Source organism: Pelodiscus sinensis, chromosome 9 (genome assembly GCF_049634645.1).
Source record: "Pelodiscus sinensis isolate JC-2024 chromosome 9, ASM4963464v1, whole genome shotgun sequence".
Classification (NCBI taxonomy): domain Eukaryota; kingdom Metazoa; phylum Chordata; order Testudines; family Trionychidae; genus Pelodiscus; species Pelodiscus sinensis.
Window position 1 is genome coordinate 29901861 of NC_134719.1, and position 18911 is coordinate 29920771.

The 18911-nt window shown below is 41.9% G+C and overlaps 1 protein-coding gene across 4 annotated transcripts in view; it reads right to left on the reverse strand.

The window, feature by feature from the left end:
• Positions 1–4097: 4097 nt before the first annotated feature.
• The window catches only part of LPAR3 (lysophosphatidic acid receptor 3), a 30457-nt gene continuing 15643 nt past the window's right edge, over positions 4098–18911 (reverse strand). For all 4 annotated transcript variants that reach the window (XM_075936366.1, XM_075936368.1, XM_014572096.3 and 1 more), the window contains one exon: positions 4098–6331. In XM_075936366.1, coding sequence (XP_075792481.1) covers positions 6000–6331 — 332 coding nt within the window. In that variant the 3' untranslated portion in view covers positions 4098–5999. The remainder of the gene's footprint in view (positions 6332–18911) is intronic.

Sequence of the window (18911 nt, forward strand, 5' to 3'; positions counted from 1 at the left end):
TCCTTAAGGTAGTAACTGAATTAGCAGCTACATTTCAAGTCCTTAGGGGCCAGATCAGCAAACACAACCACGAATAGTCTCTTGACGCCATGGACCCTTTATGGCACTAAGCATAATCAGCACTATTCCTGGTATCCTATAGTTGTAGGACCAAAGCCATAATGTGATATTATATATAATAAGTGAAGGCACTGAGCGGGTGCCCATGGTTGTACAGTGTGCATTTCAAATCACAGTTCATACACAACTGAGTGTGTTAGAAATGGACACACTAAGGCAAGAGCCCATGGCAGTGGTAAGAGAAAGCACCAAGGAGCATAGTCATTTAGGATGTATTCATCAGACTGCTCTATGGGCAGGCGAAATCAGTCAGCATTAACCCAGGTGGCAACAATACACATCCTACTAGGGAGTGAAAAAGACACAAAGTTACAAGGAACATCAATTACTCTGTTTGCTTATGCAAGATCTAGCACATGAAATAACAGCCCATTGTTCTTCAGAGGTCATCATAATCCTGGATTTAAAAAAAAAATACGTAAGTGAAAATCATGGCCATACAGACTTTATATAGGAACTAACCAGGGTACAGAATATACAGCTCCTGCCGTGGAGCAGGCTGCAGAGCTACAGGGCCACTTCTTCCATGGCCACTGATGGGCTGGAATAGCAGTGGCTTCTCTAGTTCCCCCCTCCCCCCCCCGATAACACATTTGTGGAAGGAGAAAAAAAAAACTTGACTAACCAAGATCACACAGAAGTCTGTGGCAGAGCAGGGAATTAAACTTATGTCTCCTAAATTTGTGCTTTACCCATTGGCCTGTGCTACTCCTTGCTACATAGCCTCTATCTTGTATAGCCTACGTCTGATGACAACGGCAGTAAATATTGAGAGAAATTTCTTATAGCATTCTGCATCTTCTCTTAGTCACTGGGTCTGTGTAAATGGGTTCTAATAGCTGCTCTTCCAGTAGATTCCAATGTTGGAACTCTAGATACACAGGAACTGTAGTGGGCCACTTGTGCCTAGTCACTCTACCTGTGCCTTCCTGACCCCCATGAATGTGCATCATGGGGCTTCCACAGCATAGAGGTTCCTCCAAAGGCCTTCCCCAAGAGGGAGATTTTCACCCTGACGGGATAGAACACTACTAGCATACACATTTAGGGGTACACAATCTTGATCGGACCCCATACTATCAACCACTATTCAGATTGCTTGAGGGGAATTACAGACATTCCAGTGAGGGGAAAACATTTGCAGAACTTGCCATTCTAAAAGGTTTATCTTACTTGAATACACAAGCTGGTTTAATACATGGTCCTTGGAGCAAATTTTACCGATCTGCTGCAGTATTTGTTGAGCTAAATGGAATCAGACAGCTTCTGAATGAACAGCCTCAATGTTTAATATTAGAGTACAGAAAAAACTTTACAATGTGTAAGGAGGAACCCACAAGGAATATTGAGAAAACAGTATTTGATCCATGACTTCTCTGAATTGGTTTCCTTTCATTTCAACCAGACATTTAAAAATAAAGATAAAAATCAGTCTTCAGATTAAATCTCATCTGAAATGCTCAGAAATATCCTTGCTCCCAGATGTCAGCATCTTAGGGTACCAGAAAGCTATAATGCTTGTCTGGTTTTGTAAAGTAAATGTTAACAGTTATCAATGGTTTGCTGTCAGATTGGGAGTGCATATCTCCTGGGGTACTATTAAATAGTTTAACTAATGACTTGGACAGTAGAGTGGAAAGTATATCATCTGTGGATGACACTGAGATGAGAGAGGTTGTTAGCACATTGGAAGACAGGATCATAACATTTAGAGACTTGGTCTGAAATCAGCAAGATGAAATTAAATAAAAATAAGTGCAAACTATTTTACTTAAAGGGAAACTCAAATACAGAACTACAAAATGGGGAATGAGCATCTAGGTGACGGTACTGCTGAAAAGGATCTGGGGGTTACAGTGGCTCACCACTGAATATGTGCCAACAATGTAATAGAGTTTTTTCTCTGCATAGCACAAAAGCTTCTCTCTCCCACCAACAGAAGTTGGCTGATTAAACAATATTACTTCACCCACCTTGTCTCTCACCAATGTAAGGGTGTGTCTAGACTACATGGCTCCGTCGATGGAGCCATGTAGATGAGTTTACAAGACATAGCAAAATGAAGCGACGATTTAAATAATCGCCGCTTCATTTACATCCAAATGGCTGCCGCGCTGTGCTGACTATCAGCTGATCGGTCCAGTCTAGACGCGCCGTGGTCGACAAGAGAAGCCTTTGTCGACCGCTCCAGTAAACGGAAACAAGGTTTACTGGAGCGGTCGACAAAGGCTTACCTTGTTGACAGTGGTGCGTCTAGGCTGCCCTGCTGGGCCGATCAGCTGATCATTGGCACAGCACGGCAGCCATTTTGATGTAAATGAAGCTGCGATTATTTAAATCGTCGCTTCATTTTGCTATGTCTAGTAAACTCATCTACATGGCTCCGTCGACGGAGCCATGTAGTCTAGACATACCCTAATATCGCTATGAAAAAGGCTAATATTCTGGAGTGTATTTACTAGACTGTTGTATGCAAGACATGAGAGATAATTGTCCCTTAGCTGGAACACCATGGTTCAGAAAAAATGTGGGTGAACTGGAAGGAGTCCAAATGGAGAGCAGCAAAAATAACAAATTTAGAAAACCTGATATACATGATTGGTTAAAAATAAACAAACCAACCAACCAACCCTGGGCCTGTTTAGATTTTAGAATAGACAACTGAGGGGTGGGCCTGATAACAGTTTTCAAATGTCTTAAGCATTGTCATAACAAGGAGTATATACAGTTCTTTACCACATCCCCTGAAGGCAGGACATGAAGTAATCAAATTAATCTGCACCAAGAGAGATTCAGGTTACTTACTAGTGGGGAAAAAACCTAACTATAAGGTTAGATAAGCTCTGGAATAGGCTTTCAAGGGATGTGGAATCTCTAACATTGGAAGATTTTAAGAAAAGATTGGACATACCTGTAAACAAGTCTAAGTGGTTTACTTGGCACTGCTTCAGCATAGGAGGCTGGACTTGATGACCTCTCAACTCCCCTTCTAGCCCTGCATTTCTATGTTTACCTAAATATGGATTAACCGCAGAACTTGGACTATGGTGAAACCCAGAAAGGAGAATAGCAAAAGGATATGGAACAAAAGTCTAGAAATGGGACCAGAAAACTTTATATTCCTTGGGACAATAAACTAACATTATACAATGTAAATATTTTTAAAGTAAAGAAGAACATAATCAACAGCAACTCTGTATAGGAAACAATGTTAAAGTGGAGGATACACCATACCGCGGAGAGGGGTTGTTGATATTACAGTTTTCACACCACTTTTTTCTTGGTTGGAAGCGTGGAAATACAACCTTTGGACTCCTTCCACTGAGGCATTATTTATTATTTGTATTGCAGCAGCTCTCAGAGCTTGATACTTCTTGGGAGTACAGTGTGCTGGATGCTGTATAAATGTAAGTACAGCTACTTCCCCAGACAGCTTGCAATCTAGTCCTGGTTACTTTAAAAAATTGTTCAAATATGGAGGCTTTGAAGACCAACTCCCACGTACCCAATGGAAGAAGAGACACAAAACTCCGCAAGGCTATTTTAGTCCCTCATAAGGGTTTTTCATCAAGATACTTCAAAAGTTAGGTTTGCAAATAATGACTCATCCAAATTTAAGATTCTTCTTAAAAATCCTGACCTAGGCCTTTAAGTATGTTCCTGATCAAAACACAAGGATTTTCTGGGCTTTAAACTGAATCCTTTTTAGAGGCTGACTGACTATGATTGTAGACACTTCTGTTAGTAAGCATGGTAATTACACTGAAATAAAACAAATATTCCTTCTGGCTATTCAGGGGTAGAAATTAATTTCCATTTTCCACTCTTATGTCAAGCTTTGACCAGTCTACACTCTGAAGTACTTATAGGAATATACAATGCCAAGAGCAGTCATGTCTGTTGTAGCAGGAAAGTGCTGCCTACCACACAACCCAATCACATTTCACTGCTAACTATCATGGAAAAGAAATGCATACTTGATTTTAAAGAATTATTTTATTTTTGGGTAGCTTTGTATAGAAGCTTCAGGTTTGGCATTACAAACTATGTGTAGATAGTAAGTCTAAAGGCATAAATATTTGCATCTCATGTCTTTATAGTGCGCCTCTAAAAAACCTCACCACTTTTCAAACCTTCCAAAAACTCAGAAGTAGTCTTTGCACAAAAGCTTTAAATACAATGGCAAAAATACAAGTGTAAACCTGGCCGGCAAGTTATATAAATACAATATTTACCTTGAAATGTCAGGGCCACACCTACAATCTGATTCATGTTATTAACAGGATTACTCCAGTTATTAAGACCTGCCCATACTAGACAGGGTTTTTAGGATATGGCCCTTATTTAACATAAAATCTTTACTATCTTACATAGCCTTGCTACTATCGCCTCAATCAAATTATAGTCTCACCTCTACCAATACAACCAACTGCTGTGAATGCAGTGGTGGAATCAAAAGCAAAATCTGACCACATCATTAATAGGCTACATTATCTTTCAACATTGCATCATCTGCTATTGAGTTTGTTCTCTGAAGGCACTCTGTGCTTGACCAGGTTAAGATAACTTTAGGACTGATTTTCTATAGAGCTGATGAGCACCTATCTCACAGCTCCTTTGACCTTAAAAGGAATCATGAGGCAGAGTACTGATGAAACTCAGGCCTAAACAGGGCTCCCAACCACTGAGACATCAAAATTAGTGATCATTTTTTAAATAGTTGCCCTATAACTTTAAATATGTTCCTGATCTACACACAATCCACACGTAACATAGCCACTTTTAAAAACACCAAGAATGGGACACATTCCTTGACATGTGATTAGTCTCAAATTAAAAGTAAGAATTTATTAAAACTTTTATTGTCTGCAGTCTCATGGTCTCTCTTTCAAGTCCTTCATTGCTAAAGTAGAGAATTAAATCTTGTCCAGTCTGGTTTTGTACAGCATGCGAGAGATCCATTCATATTCTGGGTGTGATCTTTCTGAACAAACGGCTTTTTTTTTTTTTTAAAGCCAAGCAAAATGTAAATTTATATTCACAGACTTTGTTCATTGTGTTTGTGTTTTAATAACCTTGTAAAAGTCTGAAACTAAATCTATTTTCAGCCACGCTTCTCGCTCAATCATGTCCACAATTTCCAAATAACACACTGGCAAAGTGCATGTGATCCTGCCTATAGGTCAAGAGGGGCAAGGGGGAGGGGCTTACTTTTTAGTTAAGGCAATCATTCCTGCCACTCAAGTAGTAGTGGCTTGTGCTTCTGGTACCGTTCAGTCCCTGCCAACAATACATAGTAGGGGTGCTTGTATGTGCATAACATGGGTTGTTACTATAAGCTTGCTCTTAACTGCCAGGTTACTGGCATTAACTTGTTTTAAGGGAGCATTGAATTATTTGTGCTGAAGCGGGGCGTGTAACAACTAGTATATACACTTTGTAAACAGAAGCAGCAAAACAGGGAACATTTCTGGCCTACCAGCTCCACAAGTGTCCCTTTGAGATATGTAATTGATCTGATTTTATGTAACTGCAGAAAGCCAAAAAGGCATCATTTAGCAAATAATTCTTCCTGCAGGTGTTTAGCAAGAAGAGTTCCATTACATTGTTTATATTTTCTTTCCATGCATAGAAAGTCTCTCTCAATAAGTTTATTCCTCTCATAGGGAAAACAATCTTGTGTACTTAAAAAAGCCAGCACAGAAAGTTTTTTTCTTCAATACAATGTATTTTTTCTTTGGGTAATTATTTACAAGGACGTCACGGTAACACTGTGGAGTTTGGGTTTTGGAACAGAGTGAACATATTCAGTGATCTCCTGTTACAAGCCAATCCCCTCCCACACCATCTCTCTTAGGAAAACTATATCCCTGGATAGCTCATGAGTTTCCTTTGCCACTGATAGTCCCTTGAATAATGCCATCTTCAATATATTGACCAGTAGTATCTGTGCTCCTGCTGAGCACTGTTGAAGGAATCCTTGAAGATCGTCTGTCCTGGCTTTTATCATCAGAAAAGCAGCATATGATCCGTCTCATGGTGTTGTACATTTCATCATCTTTGTATGAGTAAATGACTGGGTTCATGACAGAGTTGAGCAAGGCCAGGAGGAGGAACCATCGTTTCACATGCTGAACCCCACAATGGGTGCAGTTCAGACCATCAAGCAGCAGAACTACCAACCCAGGGGTCCAACAGACAACAAATGCACCTAGAGAAAGAAAGGTGGGGGAAAAGAAGATTTCAGATTTCAATAAATCATTGTTTTCCCCTACAAGAGCATCAGATTCATTAAGAACAAAATACCCCAAACTGTACAGAGAAAAACACAATAGCATAAATCACCTCTATTGAAAATTTCCTTGGAAGCACTGAAAATGTAAAAGGTCAGCATTTGGAAGATTACAGAGAGCATAATACACAATGCTAAGAGTCCACTACCTTGACCGGGTCCACACCCTTACAATATTAAATTAGGCCATTCTGATTCGAAGACACAAATGGGGGCAAAGAAGATTTTTTCTGGCACAAACACAACTGAGTTGATGTAACTGGTGCTTTAGTAAATAGAAGAACTCCCCCATGAATCACCTCTCTACTCTGTATGCTGGAGGGAAGAAATCACTATGTTAAACTCCACAGTGACAGCAAATCTCCTGCTGGTTACACTATAGCTGACAGTTTTTGCAAAGTCACAGGCATGCTGCTAATTTCATACAATAGGAAAATACATACTTTAAATGTATTCAGTTCATCTAGTGCTATGGGTATCAAGGGTAAAGGAATATTTCCCTACGGGATGAGGTACATGCCAAGTACCTCTCTCAGTTCCCTCACCTATCCTTCTCCACAGGACTCAGCACACTGAGGCAGAGGCCAGAGAGCTACTGAGCAAAAAAGGGAGTTAATCTGCTAGCCAGTTCCTCTAAAAAGGGGAATGCAAGAATGGGAGAAAATTTTGAGAAAGGGCTCCTGGGGGTCGGGGGGGGAGAAGAGTGGAGATATAGGGGTTGTGAAGGGATGATTTAAGATCTAAGGGTATGTCTACACTACCCCGCTAGTTCGAACTAGCGGGGTAATGTAGGCATACCGCACTTGCAAATGAAGCCCGGGATTTGAATTTCCCAGGCTTCATTTGCATAAGCGGGGAGCCGCCATTTTTAAAACCCTGCTGGTTCGAACCCCGTGCAGCGCGGCTACACGGGGCTCGAACTAGGTAGTTCGGACTAGGCTTCCTACTGTGGGACGAGGTGTACCGGTAGTTCGGAATAGGAAGCCTAGTCCGAACTACCTAGTTCGAGCCCCGTGTAGCCGCACTGCACGGGGTTCGAACCAGCGGGGTTTTAAAAATGGCGGCTCCCCGCTTATGCAAATGAAGCCCGGGAAATTCAAATCCCGGGCTTCACTTGCAAGTGCGGTATGCCTACATTACCCTCCTAGTTCAAACTAGCGGGGTAGTGTAGACATACCCTAAGTGGGGTGGGGGGAGAGGTAAAAGAGGGGGAAAAAAAACAAGAGCTAGAGTACAGGCTGTCCTTGCTACAAGTCCAAGATATGTTCCAAAAAAACTTGGACTTTGAAAAAGCGGGGAATTTTTTTCCCACAGCTGACTTCCATTTGCACAAATTGGGGGGGGGGGGTTCTTCATGATTTAAGAGCACGGAATGGGAGGACTTAGAACTCATCAGTTCCTACAAGCATCAACAACGTTAGTGTGGAAAGGATGTATCCTGGGCAACTTGCAGAGAGGATGCCCTGTAGAAAAAAGGCAATGAGAAACAGGCTAATTTGGGACAAAAGACACTGGAAAGAACAGAGAAAGAGACACAGGCAGACCCTATATAGGAAGGGCAGGACAAGAGAACTGGGAATGTGAAACTATATGATAAAAGGGGGCAAAATGTCAAGGTGTTTTATTGGAGGGAAAAGGCAACGAAAGGAAGTCAGTGGCAGAGGGTGCTTATGATGTATCTCCTCAGCAATGAGGAGGACCAAGCACAGCAGCAAGCAAAGCAGGATTTTCCTTGTTCAAAAGGGAAGGTATTAAGAATGGCAGGGACCTTACAGAGAAGAGGGGAAGCATGAGAGGCAGAAGCAAGGCCATCAACAGAAGCAGGAGAGTGGGAGCTCAGGATTGGAAAAAAACCCATGCGTGCAACAGCCACTCATCCTTAACAAAAAGATGCAAATTCAGCAGGGGGTGGACACTATACCAGGCCTGCTGATGGGAGAGGGAGGAAATGGGGGCAACTGTCATGGGACCTGGAGATTTAAAGGGGCCAGTAGCAGCGGTGGTGGCCAGAGCACCATGCCACATGCTCCAGACAGAATTAAGGGCTTGGGGGGGGGGGGGCGGGGGAAGCATGCCGCACACTGGGCAGCATTGAGGGCTAGTTGGACTTGGCCCCACCCCTTCTGCCCTCAGCCCCATCTCTTCTGTCAGTGCAGAGCCATAGGCCCCCTTACCCACAGGCCACGGAAGCTGTCTGCTCTGCTGCACTACCCAGAGAGGAATAAAAAAGTGGCAACATCCAGGAAGAATGAAAATGGAAAGAGGAAAGGAAGAGGTAAGACTTAATATCCCTACATGTTACTGCCCTTGTCAGAAAGGGGCAGGGGGGAAGGGGAGGAGAAATCATACTTCTTCAAGAGAAGGGGCAAGCGGGAGAGAATCTTCAGAGCGATTGTGGCCCATGGTCCACAGAGAAAGGGAGAACGGCATCAAACCAGCCATCTCTCTCCACCCAAACATGAACACTGCCAGCTTGTCATTCTTTGCTTTCAAGCCCAAGGAAAACCAGCCATGTGTACAATAATACTAACCTAGCACAAGCCACAATTGCTGCCTGACTTGCAAAAATAGAAAATTACAAGTCTGCTCAAACACATTATGGATGACACAGTGAGGAAACACTGCTTATGTATAAAGATATAGTTTCTCTTTTCAGGGTCTTTCACCATCCGCAAACAACTCTCTTCGCATTTATGCGCGTCCCTTTAAAATGCTCTCTGGGTGGTCTTGGTATCCATTCAACAGCTTTGATACCAAAAAGGAGTCACCTTCATTCTCACAATACTGCTAATTCTCCTAGATATAAACTGTGCAAATACCACACTGATGATGTTGTATGCAGTAAATCTCAGAGCTGGGAAATGCAAGAGTTAGGATTCTAAGAGTAACATCAAGTTTACTACATCTTACAACCAACACTCTCAGCCTGATTCCAGCAATGACATGCAGCCATCAATCCCATTGTTTTCAGATTGCTCAGCAGCAGGTCTCAAGAGCAGGCCACTAGAACTAAGAAATGACTCAAAAGCTTTAATAAGTGTTACACTTTAACATGTGAGAAGAATGTTATAATAGTTGTTAGGAAATTGCAAAATGATTCCTAAACTGTCCTTCCACTGGAAACCGCTTCCTTAAGTCAGCAAAGAAAATTTACCCACCGGATTTATGTTCTTTTTTGGATAACATACCATCGAATGGACAGATTACAGGCTGGAGCTTTCCTAAAAGCTGCATTAACCCTATCATTGCTTGAGTCTGGATTTTTCTGATCTTAAATACCAATTTCATAGGTTAATTTTGAATTAGTGTCAGTATCAGTTTATTTATGAACTCTGATACCAGAAGGTTATAAGTAGATCTCTTAGCAGGGTGCTCAGAACTGTAGCTCAAAACACTAATTCTGGTACTCAACCTCTGCAGCATGAATCATGGTTCAGAACCAGAACATTGGCTAAATAGTTATGGCACCAACTCTCATGGAGAGCACACGGTATGGAAACGCTGTAGAGGTCTACTGCAGTGTCCACTGATGTCAATGGAAAGATACCCATTGACTTCAAATAGCATAAGAAGAAGCCCCAATTAGTGAAGAAACCTCACTCTAAGTTGAGATCAGCTGTGTCTGAATATTTTTGGGACATGAGGGACTTAGTACAACTTTTTATTAGTTATCAAGGTTTCAGGGACGATGCCAGCTCTCAAGCTCCTTGCAAAGAAATACTACAGCACATGAATCATCTCCGCACGCAAGAAAACACATTACCTATTCTTTACCACAGCCTAGAGTGCAGGACCCAATCCTGCTTCTACTTACATCAATGGGAGCAGGAGCAGGCCCCAAATTAATGTACAAATATGGGTTTTTTTAAGTGTCAGCTAGTAATTGTCTGCAGACTAAACATATGACAAACACTAGGAAATACATCAACTTGCACAAACAACATTTTGGCATTTAATAGCAACCGCTGAACATCAAAAACATGTACTTTGAAGAAATCTGTCAAATATCTATTGTGTGATGTACATCCCCAATAGAAAGCTGGAACTCCAGACATTTATACTATGAGATGGGGGTTTGATTATCCTGCCCACATTCCCATATTTGTGCTAGCACTCCTAGTGTGAGTATAAATAGCAGCTGCAGCAGCTGTGTCAAGTATGCACCCCACAGTTTCAGGCAGGTTTTTACTCTGCATGCCTAAGCCAGTGTCCCTGCTGCTGCCCATGCTACCATAGCCACACTGCTATTTATACTTGGACTAACTTGATGACAGCCCTAGCTCACAGTGTAGATGCTGTCTTTCATTGCTAATAAAATAAAAGCTGAGGTGCAGACATGAAAAGACATCACCACAGCGTTATTTTGAAATAACTTAGTTGTGTTACTTAGGCAGTTATTTCTAAATAATGTCAAAATACTGTTGTCAAGCTGGAGGACTTCTTACTTCGACTCCTGTAACCTTCATTGTACGAGGCGTAAGGGAAGTCAGAGGAAGAGTGCTCTATTTTGAGTTAAGCCTTGCTGTGTAGAAGCGCCCTTACTGGGCAGCTCTTTTAAAGACTGTCTTACTGTGGAGCTACTGCCACCAAAATACATTTAATCATGTGAACAAACAAGGATGGGGTGAGACACTAACCTTAACATTGCGCGCGCGCACACACACACACACACACACACACAACGGGTTATAGTTCAAACTCGCTTCCTTTCAAGGATGTGCCTCTATTTTTATCTTATGCAATACACTTTTTCATGCAGAGCCAATTTTAAACCGTAGCCTTGGCTCCCTATTAATTTGTTTTCATCCTGTAGGATCTCCCGTTCTTCACTCTAGGTCTATCATGCCTTAGAGAAACTTTCAGCTTTTCATACTTTTGTGTTGGACTTAACAGAGCCAGCTGGTTTGAATGGCAGGGTGAGCCAGAAGAATAGCTCTGCGTCTCACGTTGGGTATGCAACGTGAGATGCAGTGACTGACACCTGGTTACAATGTGCCATTAACTGTGCTCCCAGGCCAATTTGGGGATTTTCCAATGATCTTACAGTGAGTTTCCTGTATATTGCATCACTTCTAGTAGCACTGAATTCCTGTATCTCTGGAAGATCTGCATTTTTGATGTTTCTGTTGTGCCCTGCCATAAAGCTCTCCAAATAGTAGCACTACTTTTTGGGACCTATGTTTAAAAAGCTGCCACCTTTTCCTTGCCTTAAACAACAACTGCCTTAGCCACATCTATCATTTTAACCAAAATTGTACACATTATAAATTGTCTACATTTATTAGACTGAAAACCTGGAATCTCAAAATAATGAATGTTTCTGTTGACATACTGATAAGCTAGGATGACCCGCTGTGTACATTCACCTGACAAACTGAAAATCATGTATAGACTTGCATGGAAGTCATGCTCTTTCCTTTCAACCTATGCGTATGTTTAGCTGGACTGATGCCACAAAATGAATCCATGCAAGATTAAGCCTTTTTCACAGACCTTCCGTCTTCTAGTCTACATAAACCAGACACACTTCAAAACTTGGTAGGTCAGAGATAGATGCATGTCAGCTGCTTCTACCAAAAGCTCCTCATACTGAACAGACCACCACTAAACAGATCTACCTCAGTCTCCTTGAATTAAACCAAATAATACTCCTCTTACACAAATGACTGGGTCAGCTGGAAAAAAAAATCTGTTGACTGGAAGGTTTACAAATCTGGGCACTCACAAGAAACCCAAACACACACACTGAAAACAATCCTATAGTGTGTGACTCAAATGAAAAATAATCTTTAAGTTTATCGTTAAACAGTGAACAGCTCTAGTCAAAGGTTATAAAAAAACAAACTCTTCACAAGGAGCCAAAATTACTGTTTCCTCTAAAATGGAAAACAAGAGCCATGTCTTGCTATTGATATACAGATAGAGGGTGCAGTGACCTTCTGGGCCAGGACCCAGGCACCCATTTGAGCTGTGCAGTGAATCTGCTCACTGGAGAAGTGAAATGGGGTTCCCCACATGGAGTATTTGCGAGTATGGAAGATGTGAGTGCAGCGGCAGATATAGGGCAGGGCGAGCGGGGTGGCTGCCCTGGGCCCCGCGCTTCAATAGGCCCCGCGCATGCGCTAATTCCTGTCGGCTGTGGCCGTGGCGCATGCGTGAAATTGTGCTGCCCTGGGCCCCACAGCACTGCCCTGGCCCCCCCCAGCACTTTCATCCACCCTTGTGTGAGTGTAGCTGGAGACACTTATTTTTAAAGGACAAGTCAGTCTGTCCGCATCAGCCTGTGGGGTTTGGTCAGGCTAAGGGACAGCAGCCTGTGCTGAAGTAAGTGTCTGAGCTAAATGAGGAGCAGGAACTGGGGTGTGGAGGGAAGCTCTTTTTGCATAAGCAGAGAGAGAGGCGCTCACCATAGGACAGGGAGAAGTATCAAAGTGGAGGCTGCAGGAAGGCAGCACTCTGAGCAGTGGGAGCAACAGGACACTGGTGGGAGGGTTTTGGAAGAGGGAACTTCGAACCTTTGAGAGAGAAGGGACTGATCTTCAGACTACTGCAGCTCCAGCAGCCACACAGCCAGTTCAAAGCCCAACCTATCACTATCTACACTGCATGATCCATCTCAGGATCCATCCCACAGAACTCAACCCAGAAGACAGCAGAGGCTGCCTTACCCCACAGCCCAGAAAAGGGGAAGCTGAGACAGAAGCAGCAGAGGGAAAGCATCATGGCAATGGCATATATTGACCACAAGCCATCTTTGCTCTCTGGCACTCTTCACAGAAGAGGGACCAGCAGGATTTCACCCTAATCTCCCAACTGATATTGACAGCTGCTTATTAGGGTTCCTCCTGCAGCAAGGTATCACAACTAAAAGCACTGTGAAGCCATGCATGCAGCACTATGGTTTTGCTGCAAGGTCAAATAGGGCAAGGAGCTTGTAAGAGGAAATCTATGTTTAAAGACTCAAGCACTTTTGGAAATGGTATGTAGAGTAAGCAAAGAAATCAGAAAAGATGAAAGTTAAGAGGGATTTATTATATCTAAGTCAAATATGCCGGAGATTTCCCCAATAGAAAGGTCCTATTAATAAGAAACCCACCATCCTTATTTTGCAAAGCAATCCTGACTTAGGGCTTCATCTTGCTTACACTCAAATCAATGGTAGATCTGCCATTGGCTTCAGGGCAAGCAGGATCAAGTCACTGGACCGCATGAAGTTCAAGTAATTTGTACCTGCAAACACAAAATACAGCGTTGCTAGGAATTCTCTCTGTTTTTGGTAGGTAATGCAACACAGTGGAAAGAATGCAAAGATGTGCAGTAGAGCCTAAGCCAGAAAAATTAGTTTTATGGAAATGATACATATGTAATTATTATAACCAGTGGCTGCTTGAACAACTTTAGTTAAGGCTATGTCAGGCACTCTATTCCAAAATATCTTTAAAGATTTAAGCACATGGCACTAAAAATAACTCCCTGAGCTAAAATCAGCACTAAGCACAGCTACATGTTGGTTCCACGCTATCGGAAGTAGAAATATTTAAAAGCTCAGTTTGGTAGATTATTTTGCACTTGAAAAAAAAAAGGAAAGTGGTTAGTTTTCGTATACTTTTTGCACAGTGAATTTTAAAAATATCCTGTCTGGCCACGAATGCATGTCACAAGCATCCTAAACATTTCTTTCCAAGGCAGTTCACAGTAAATAGCTTTATAAGCTAAAATTTTAATTGATCATTTGAAGGAGTGTTTCATCATGCAGTACATTATGCTCATTACAACATGCTGATGTGTATTTCCTATGACATCAGGTAGGCTGATGGTGCACTCAAAGAAGTTAATGCTGAAGCTGCTGTCGATTTCAATGGGAGCACGATCTGTTTTACTTAAGTGATAAGTGAAGCGAACAGGTGAAACAATACTCTTGAAAATTACTGTGTAGCCTTCCTGAAACTTCAGAACCAGTTCTGTGACGAATCAGACAAATATGACCTAGGGATGTAATAGTGCAGTCGATTAAGCATTTAACCAATAAGCAAAAGCTTCTAGGTTAATACTATAGACTACACACATTTCCCTACCTCCACCCTTGCCAGTAAATTTTTTTATCAGGCTGGCCAGCAGCCCGGCTCATGCCAGGTCTAGAACGTACCCCTGCTGCGGCTCTGCCTTTAAAGCGTATTAGGAGCCAATTGGGCAGGCAACCCAGATCAGTTCCGCCTTGCACTGGGTCCAGGAGCTCAGACCTCCCTGCCTTAGACAGGAGCTGCTGCCACCCCGTGCTGTTGCCTCATCAGAGGCAGCAGCACTGGGCAACAGGCAGCTGGTCCACAAGGGGAGCTGGTTTTTAAATGGTCTCTCCTCGTGGACCAGCTCTCAGCAGGCACCCCACGCTGCCTCTGATACAGTGGTTGCTGGCTCCACCCCCAGGAACTATAGAATAGTCAACTAACCGATAAAAAAATCATGAGGTTACTCGACTATTCTATTAACCGATATTTGACATCCCTAATATGATCCACAGTTTTGTCACTATTACAGTTCAAACAGATAGCAGTAGGAACGGATCTTAGCTACAGAAAATTAAGGGTGCAACATATACTCACTGCCGCCTCCTCCTCCCACTCCAGTGATTTTTTTTGTACTAGAAACAAAGTGGCCCATTCTATGCTTTCCACTTCTAGGGAATGCATGTTTGCAAGCATCTTAAAAACTTATTTCCAAGTGAGACACAAAATTTTAACTTATGAAGTTATTTGTTAATTGCTGGTGTGAAGGAGTGTTTGTGAGTTTTGAAGAAGAGAACAGATGCTAAAACAATCAATGGGACTAGACAGAAACAGGAGAAGATTCACCCTACACACACGACAGAAATTTAAACACATTTTATGTGTCCCTTTTTTCAGGGCTGTGGGCCTGTTTCTAGAGCCTGCACTTCTGCATGTGTCTACCTAACTACCTATTTTATATAGTTCTTGTCACCACAACACGAGCGCCTCATGGATTTTTAGCCTTATGAAACCCCCAAGATTTATTAAGACAAGGGCTAGGTCTAGACTACATTCTATTTTTGAAAAGATATGCAAATTCTGTGGACATGTGCATATCTGCTTCCGATCTCACTTTCGAAAGAAGATCTTTCGAAAGTGAAAGTAGTCTGGATGTGGTTTTTTCAGAAAAATAACTCTTTTTCGAAAAAAATGCTCTTCCTTAAAAAAAAAAAATAAGGTTTACGCGGGGGGGGGGGGGGGGGTCCCCAAAAAAGGGTTTTTTTCCCCTGAAAAAAATGCATCCAGACTACTTTTACGTTCAAAAGATCCTCTTTTGAAAGTGAGATCGGAAGAAGATATGCAAATTCCCATGGAACTCGCATATTGTCTTTTGAAAAAAAAATGTAGTTTAGACATACCCTTAGGAGGTGGAACTGAGGCTCTGGGTAGATGAAGTGATTTTCCCGGTGTTGCAAAGGAAGTACGGGATAGAGCCAGTTTTTGAATGTAGGTCTCCTGAGTCCTATTCCAGTCCTTTATCCACTTCAAATTAGGATAGTCTTTGCCAGTAATCTGTGCCAGGATCCCTGCTCAGTGTCAGCTGAGGCCTAGTGGCGAGAAGACAACTGTGCCCCTTCTTCCAAGTCTTGTACCAAGCAATTGGTATGATATGTAAAGAAACTGGCCCTATATTTTTTGATGTGAACTACACAGTAGACAGGTAACATCTACAATAGCCATAATTTCAGGATTAAGCACACACTGCTGACTTTTTTCCCCTTTGATGTCAAGAGAATATGAATATAAATGAAAAGCCTCTTCAGACTGTGTGTGTGGGGGGGGGGGGGGGGGGGGGGAGCGGACTTCCCAGAATGAAACATGCAACTATGGCTTGGGCAGAAGTTTCAAATAATTGCTTATGAAGAATGTTATTTAGCTTTGTTTTTCAAAAGCAGTACTTATTTACAGTCTCCTGCATATTTAAGCATCTAGACAAGATCACGTTTGTACATGTTTGAGAATCCTGTGGTGGCAATTTTGTCCTTCCACATGGGAAGGTGTTCAGAGCCAAGATTCATTTCATAAGTGTCCCACGAGAAAAAAAAAAAAAAAAAAAAACCGACCTCATGCTGGTCCCATGGACTTTCATCAGTGCAGGCGTGGATCCTGCATTTAATGCCATCTTTCCCAACATGCTACAACTTGAAAGATACATGGGAAAGTAATAGAAGAGGAAATGCTCTTCCATTGTTAGAGCAACTCTTTCAAAAAAACATGAACTTTCACATAAAAAAGACATTGCTCTTTGCTTTAATCATAAGCCTATATGAATCCTGATAAAGCCCTATATGTTGTCAGGCCAAGAGTTTCTAAAGCACTTTCATGTCCTTTGATGGAAGATAATTTAGCACAGAAGTGCTAAATATTATTTTGCCATTCTTGCCATGATCACCAGTTGAACATGCCTAAAAAGTGCCAGGACATATCAGTAGCCAAGTGATTCCTAAAGGTACTGTGAGATGCACATTGTGATCACTACCCCTCTGTGGTTCGTAGTGCTGGATCAGGATGTTACTTTGGGAATTCAGTGGCTGTGTCTAGACTGGCCAGGTTTTCCGGAAAATCAGCCACTTTTCCTGGAAAAGTTTGCCAGCTATCTACACTGGCCGCTTGAATTTCCGCAAAAGCACTGACTTCCTACTGTAAAAAAATCAGTGCTTCTTGCGGAAATACTATGCTGCTCCCGTTCGGGCAAAAGTCCCTTTTGCGCAAAACTTTTGCGCAAAAGGGCCAGTGTAGACAGCTCAGATTTGTTTTCCACAAAAAAGCCCCGATCGCGAAAATGGCGATCGGGGCTTTTTTGCAGAAAAGCGCGTCTAGATTGGCACAGTAGATTGGCACGGATGCTTTTCCGCAAAAAGTGCTTTTGCAGAAAAGTGTCCGTGCCAATCTAGACTCTCTGTTCCGAAAATGCTTTTAACGGAAAACTTTTCTGTTAAAAGCATATCCGGAAAATCATGCAAATCTAGACGTAGCCAGTGAGTATTGAAATCAGAAGCATTTGTGAATTTTTTTTTTTAACCCCAACAAGTAAAGAGAAGACTTGGATTACAAGGATGACAAATGATTACATTTCAGGATTTTTCAGATGGATACAAGGGACGTTAAACATTTAAATCTTAACTTCTTTTCTATTCTGTCATGATTTTATAGATAATATTGCTTGATTAAACATTTAACAGAGATAAAGTGAGCTGTAGGGCATGAAGGTGGAATTAGAGGATTCTTTATTCTGCAGCAATACATTCTGCAATGTCTAAATTCTTCCCCCCTTTTACCACCATATGCATACCTATCCTCTACAAAGAACAGCAGTTTATATCTGCAGCTTACAATGATGCTGTTTTCTACCCAGCCCAAGAGTTTATGATAAAGTAGACAGCTACTTGTGGCACAGGGTGTGTAAATCTAAATGCAGTACTTTTGAGTGTCATGCTGGCCAGGAAAAAAGCAGCACAGACCTGTCTAGAAGTTCACGGAGACAACAATGCAGTTTTCCCCACCCCCTTTCAAACCAATGGTTCACTTCATTTTCACATCTTGTATTCTTCCCCCACTGATATTACACACCTGAGTAAGTGGGGGGAGAGGAGGGGTAATATACTAAAAGTGACTGTGAGCAAATGCTGAGTAGTTTGAGGTGAAAAAGTTCTCCTTCTGAAGAGTTACCATCTCAGACAAACAGATGCTTTATCACTATGCCATTTATAGTAGTGTTATGATTTTTCAAAGCTCAAACACAAACTATCACTTTATTAGGATGGCAACAGAATATTTGAAAAACCCCAATAGCCTAAACTAGGAAGGAATTAAAACAAGTTTGGAACAGTATTTACCTAAAATGACAAAAGCACTACATTCAAGAAATTGCCTTGAAGGACCAGTGGTAGATCAGAAAATCAGGTGCTATTTAGCTGTAATTTCACTTATTCATAATCCATTATATTTACAACAAATGGTTCTTTAATACTACAAAGTTAATTTCCACTTGGTGTTCCACTGGGACCAGAGATGGTAGCGCAGATCAGACTTCCCGTCTCTAAACGATGTCCTTGGGCACAGCATAAGTTAGATAACTGTTCTTAGTTTGTAAACATCTTGTGCTGGAGATGTAGGCCTCCTCCATAGCATTGTTATCTGAGAAGTGTACAGTACAGACAGAAACTGTCTCCTTTACAACAAAGCTATTCCTTCTTAATAGCTGCTACAAGACAAATGCACTAAATACCATTATATGTGCAGGATGGTTATGAAAGAAGCTATTCATTGTTGAACAGATAAGATATTACTCTACCAGCTACTAAAGCAGGATGCTCAGGGTCAGCTTGTTTTCCTTAGCATTCTTAAACACTTACTGCAAAGCTTGTATCTGCAACTTTTAAAGTCCTGGGAGCAGATTTATATTTGAAGACTGAGGAGGCCAGTTAAACAAAACATAAATCTGGCTTTTGCAC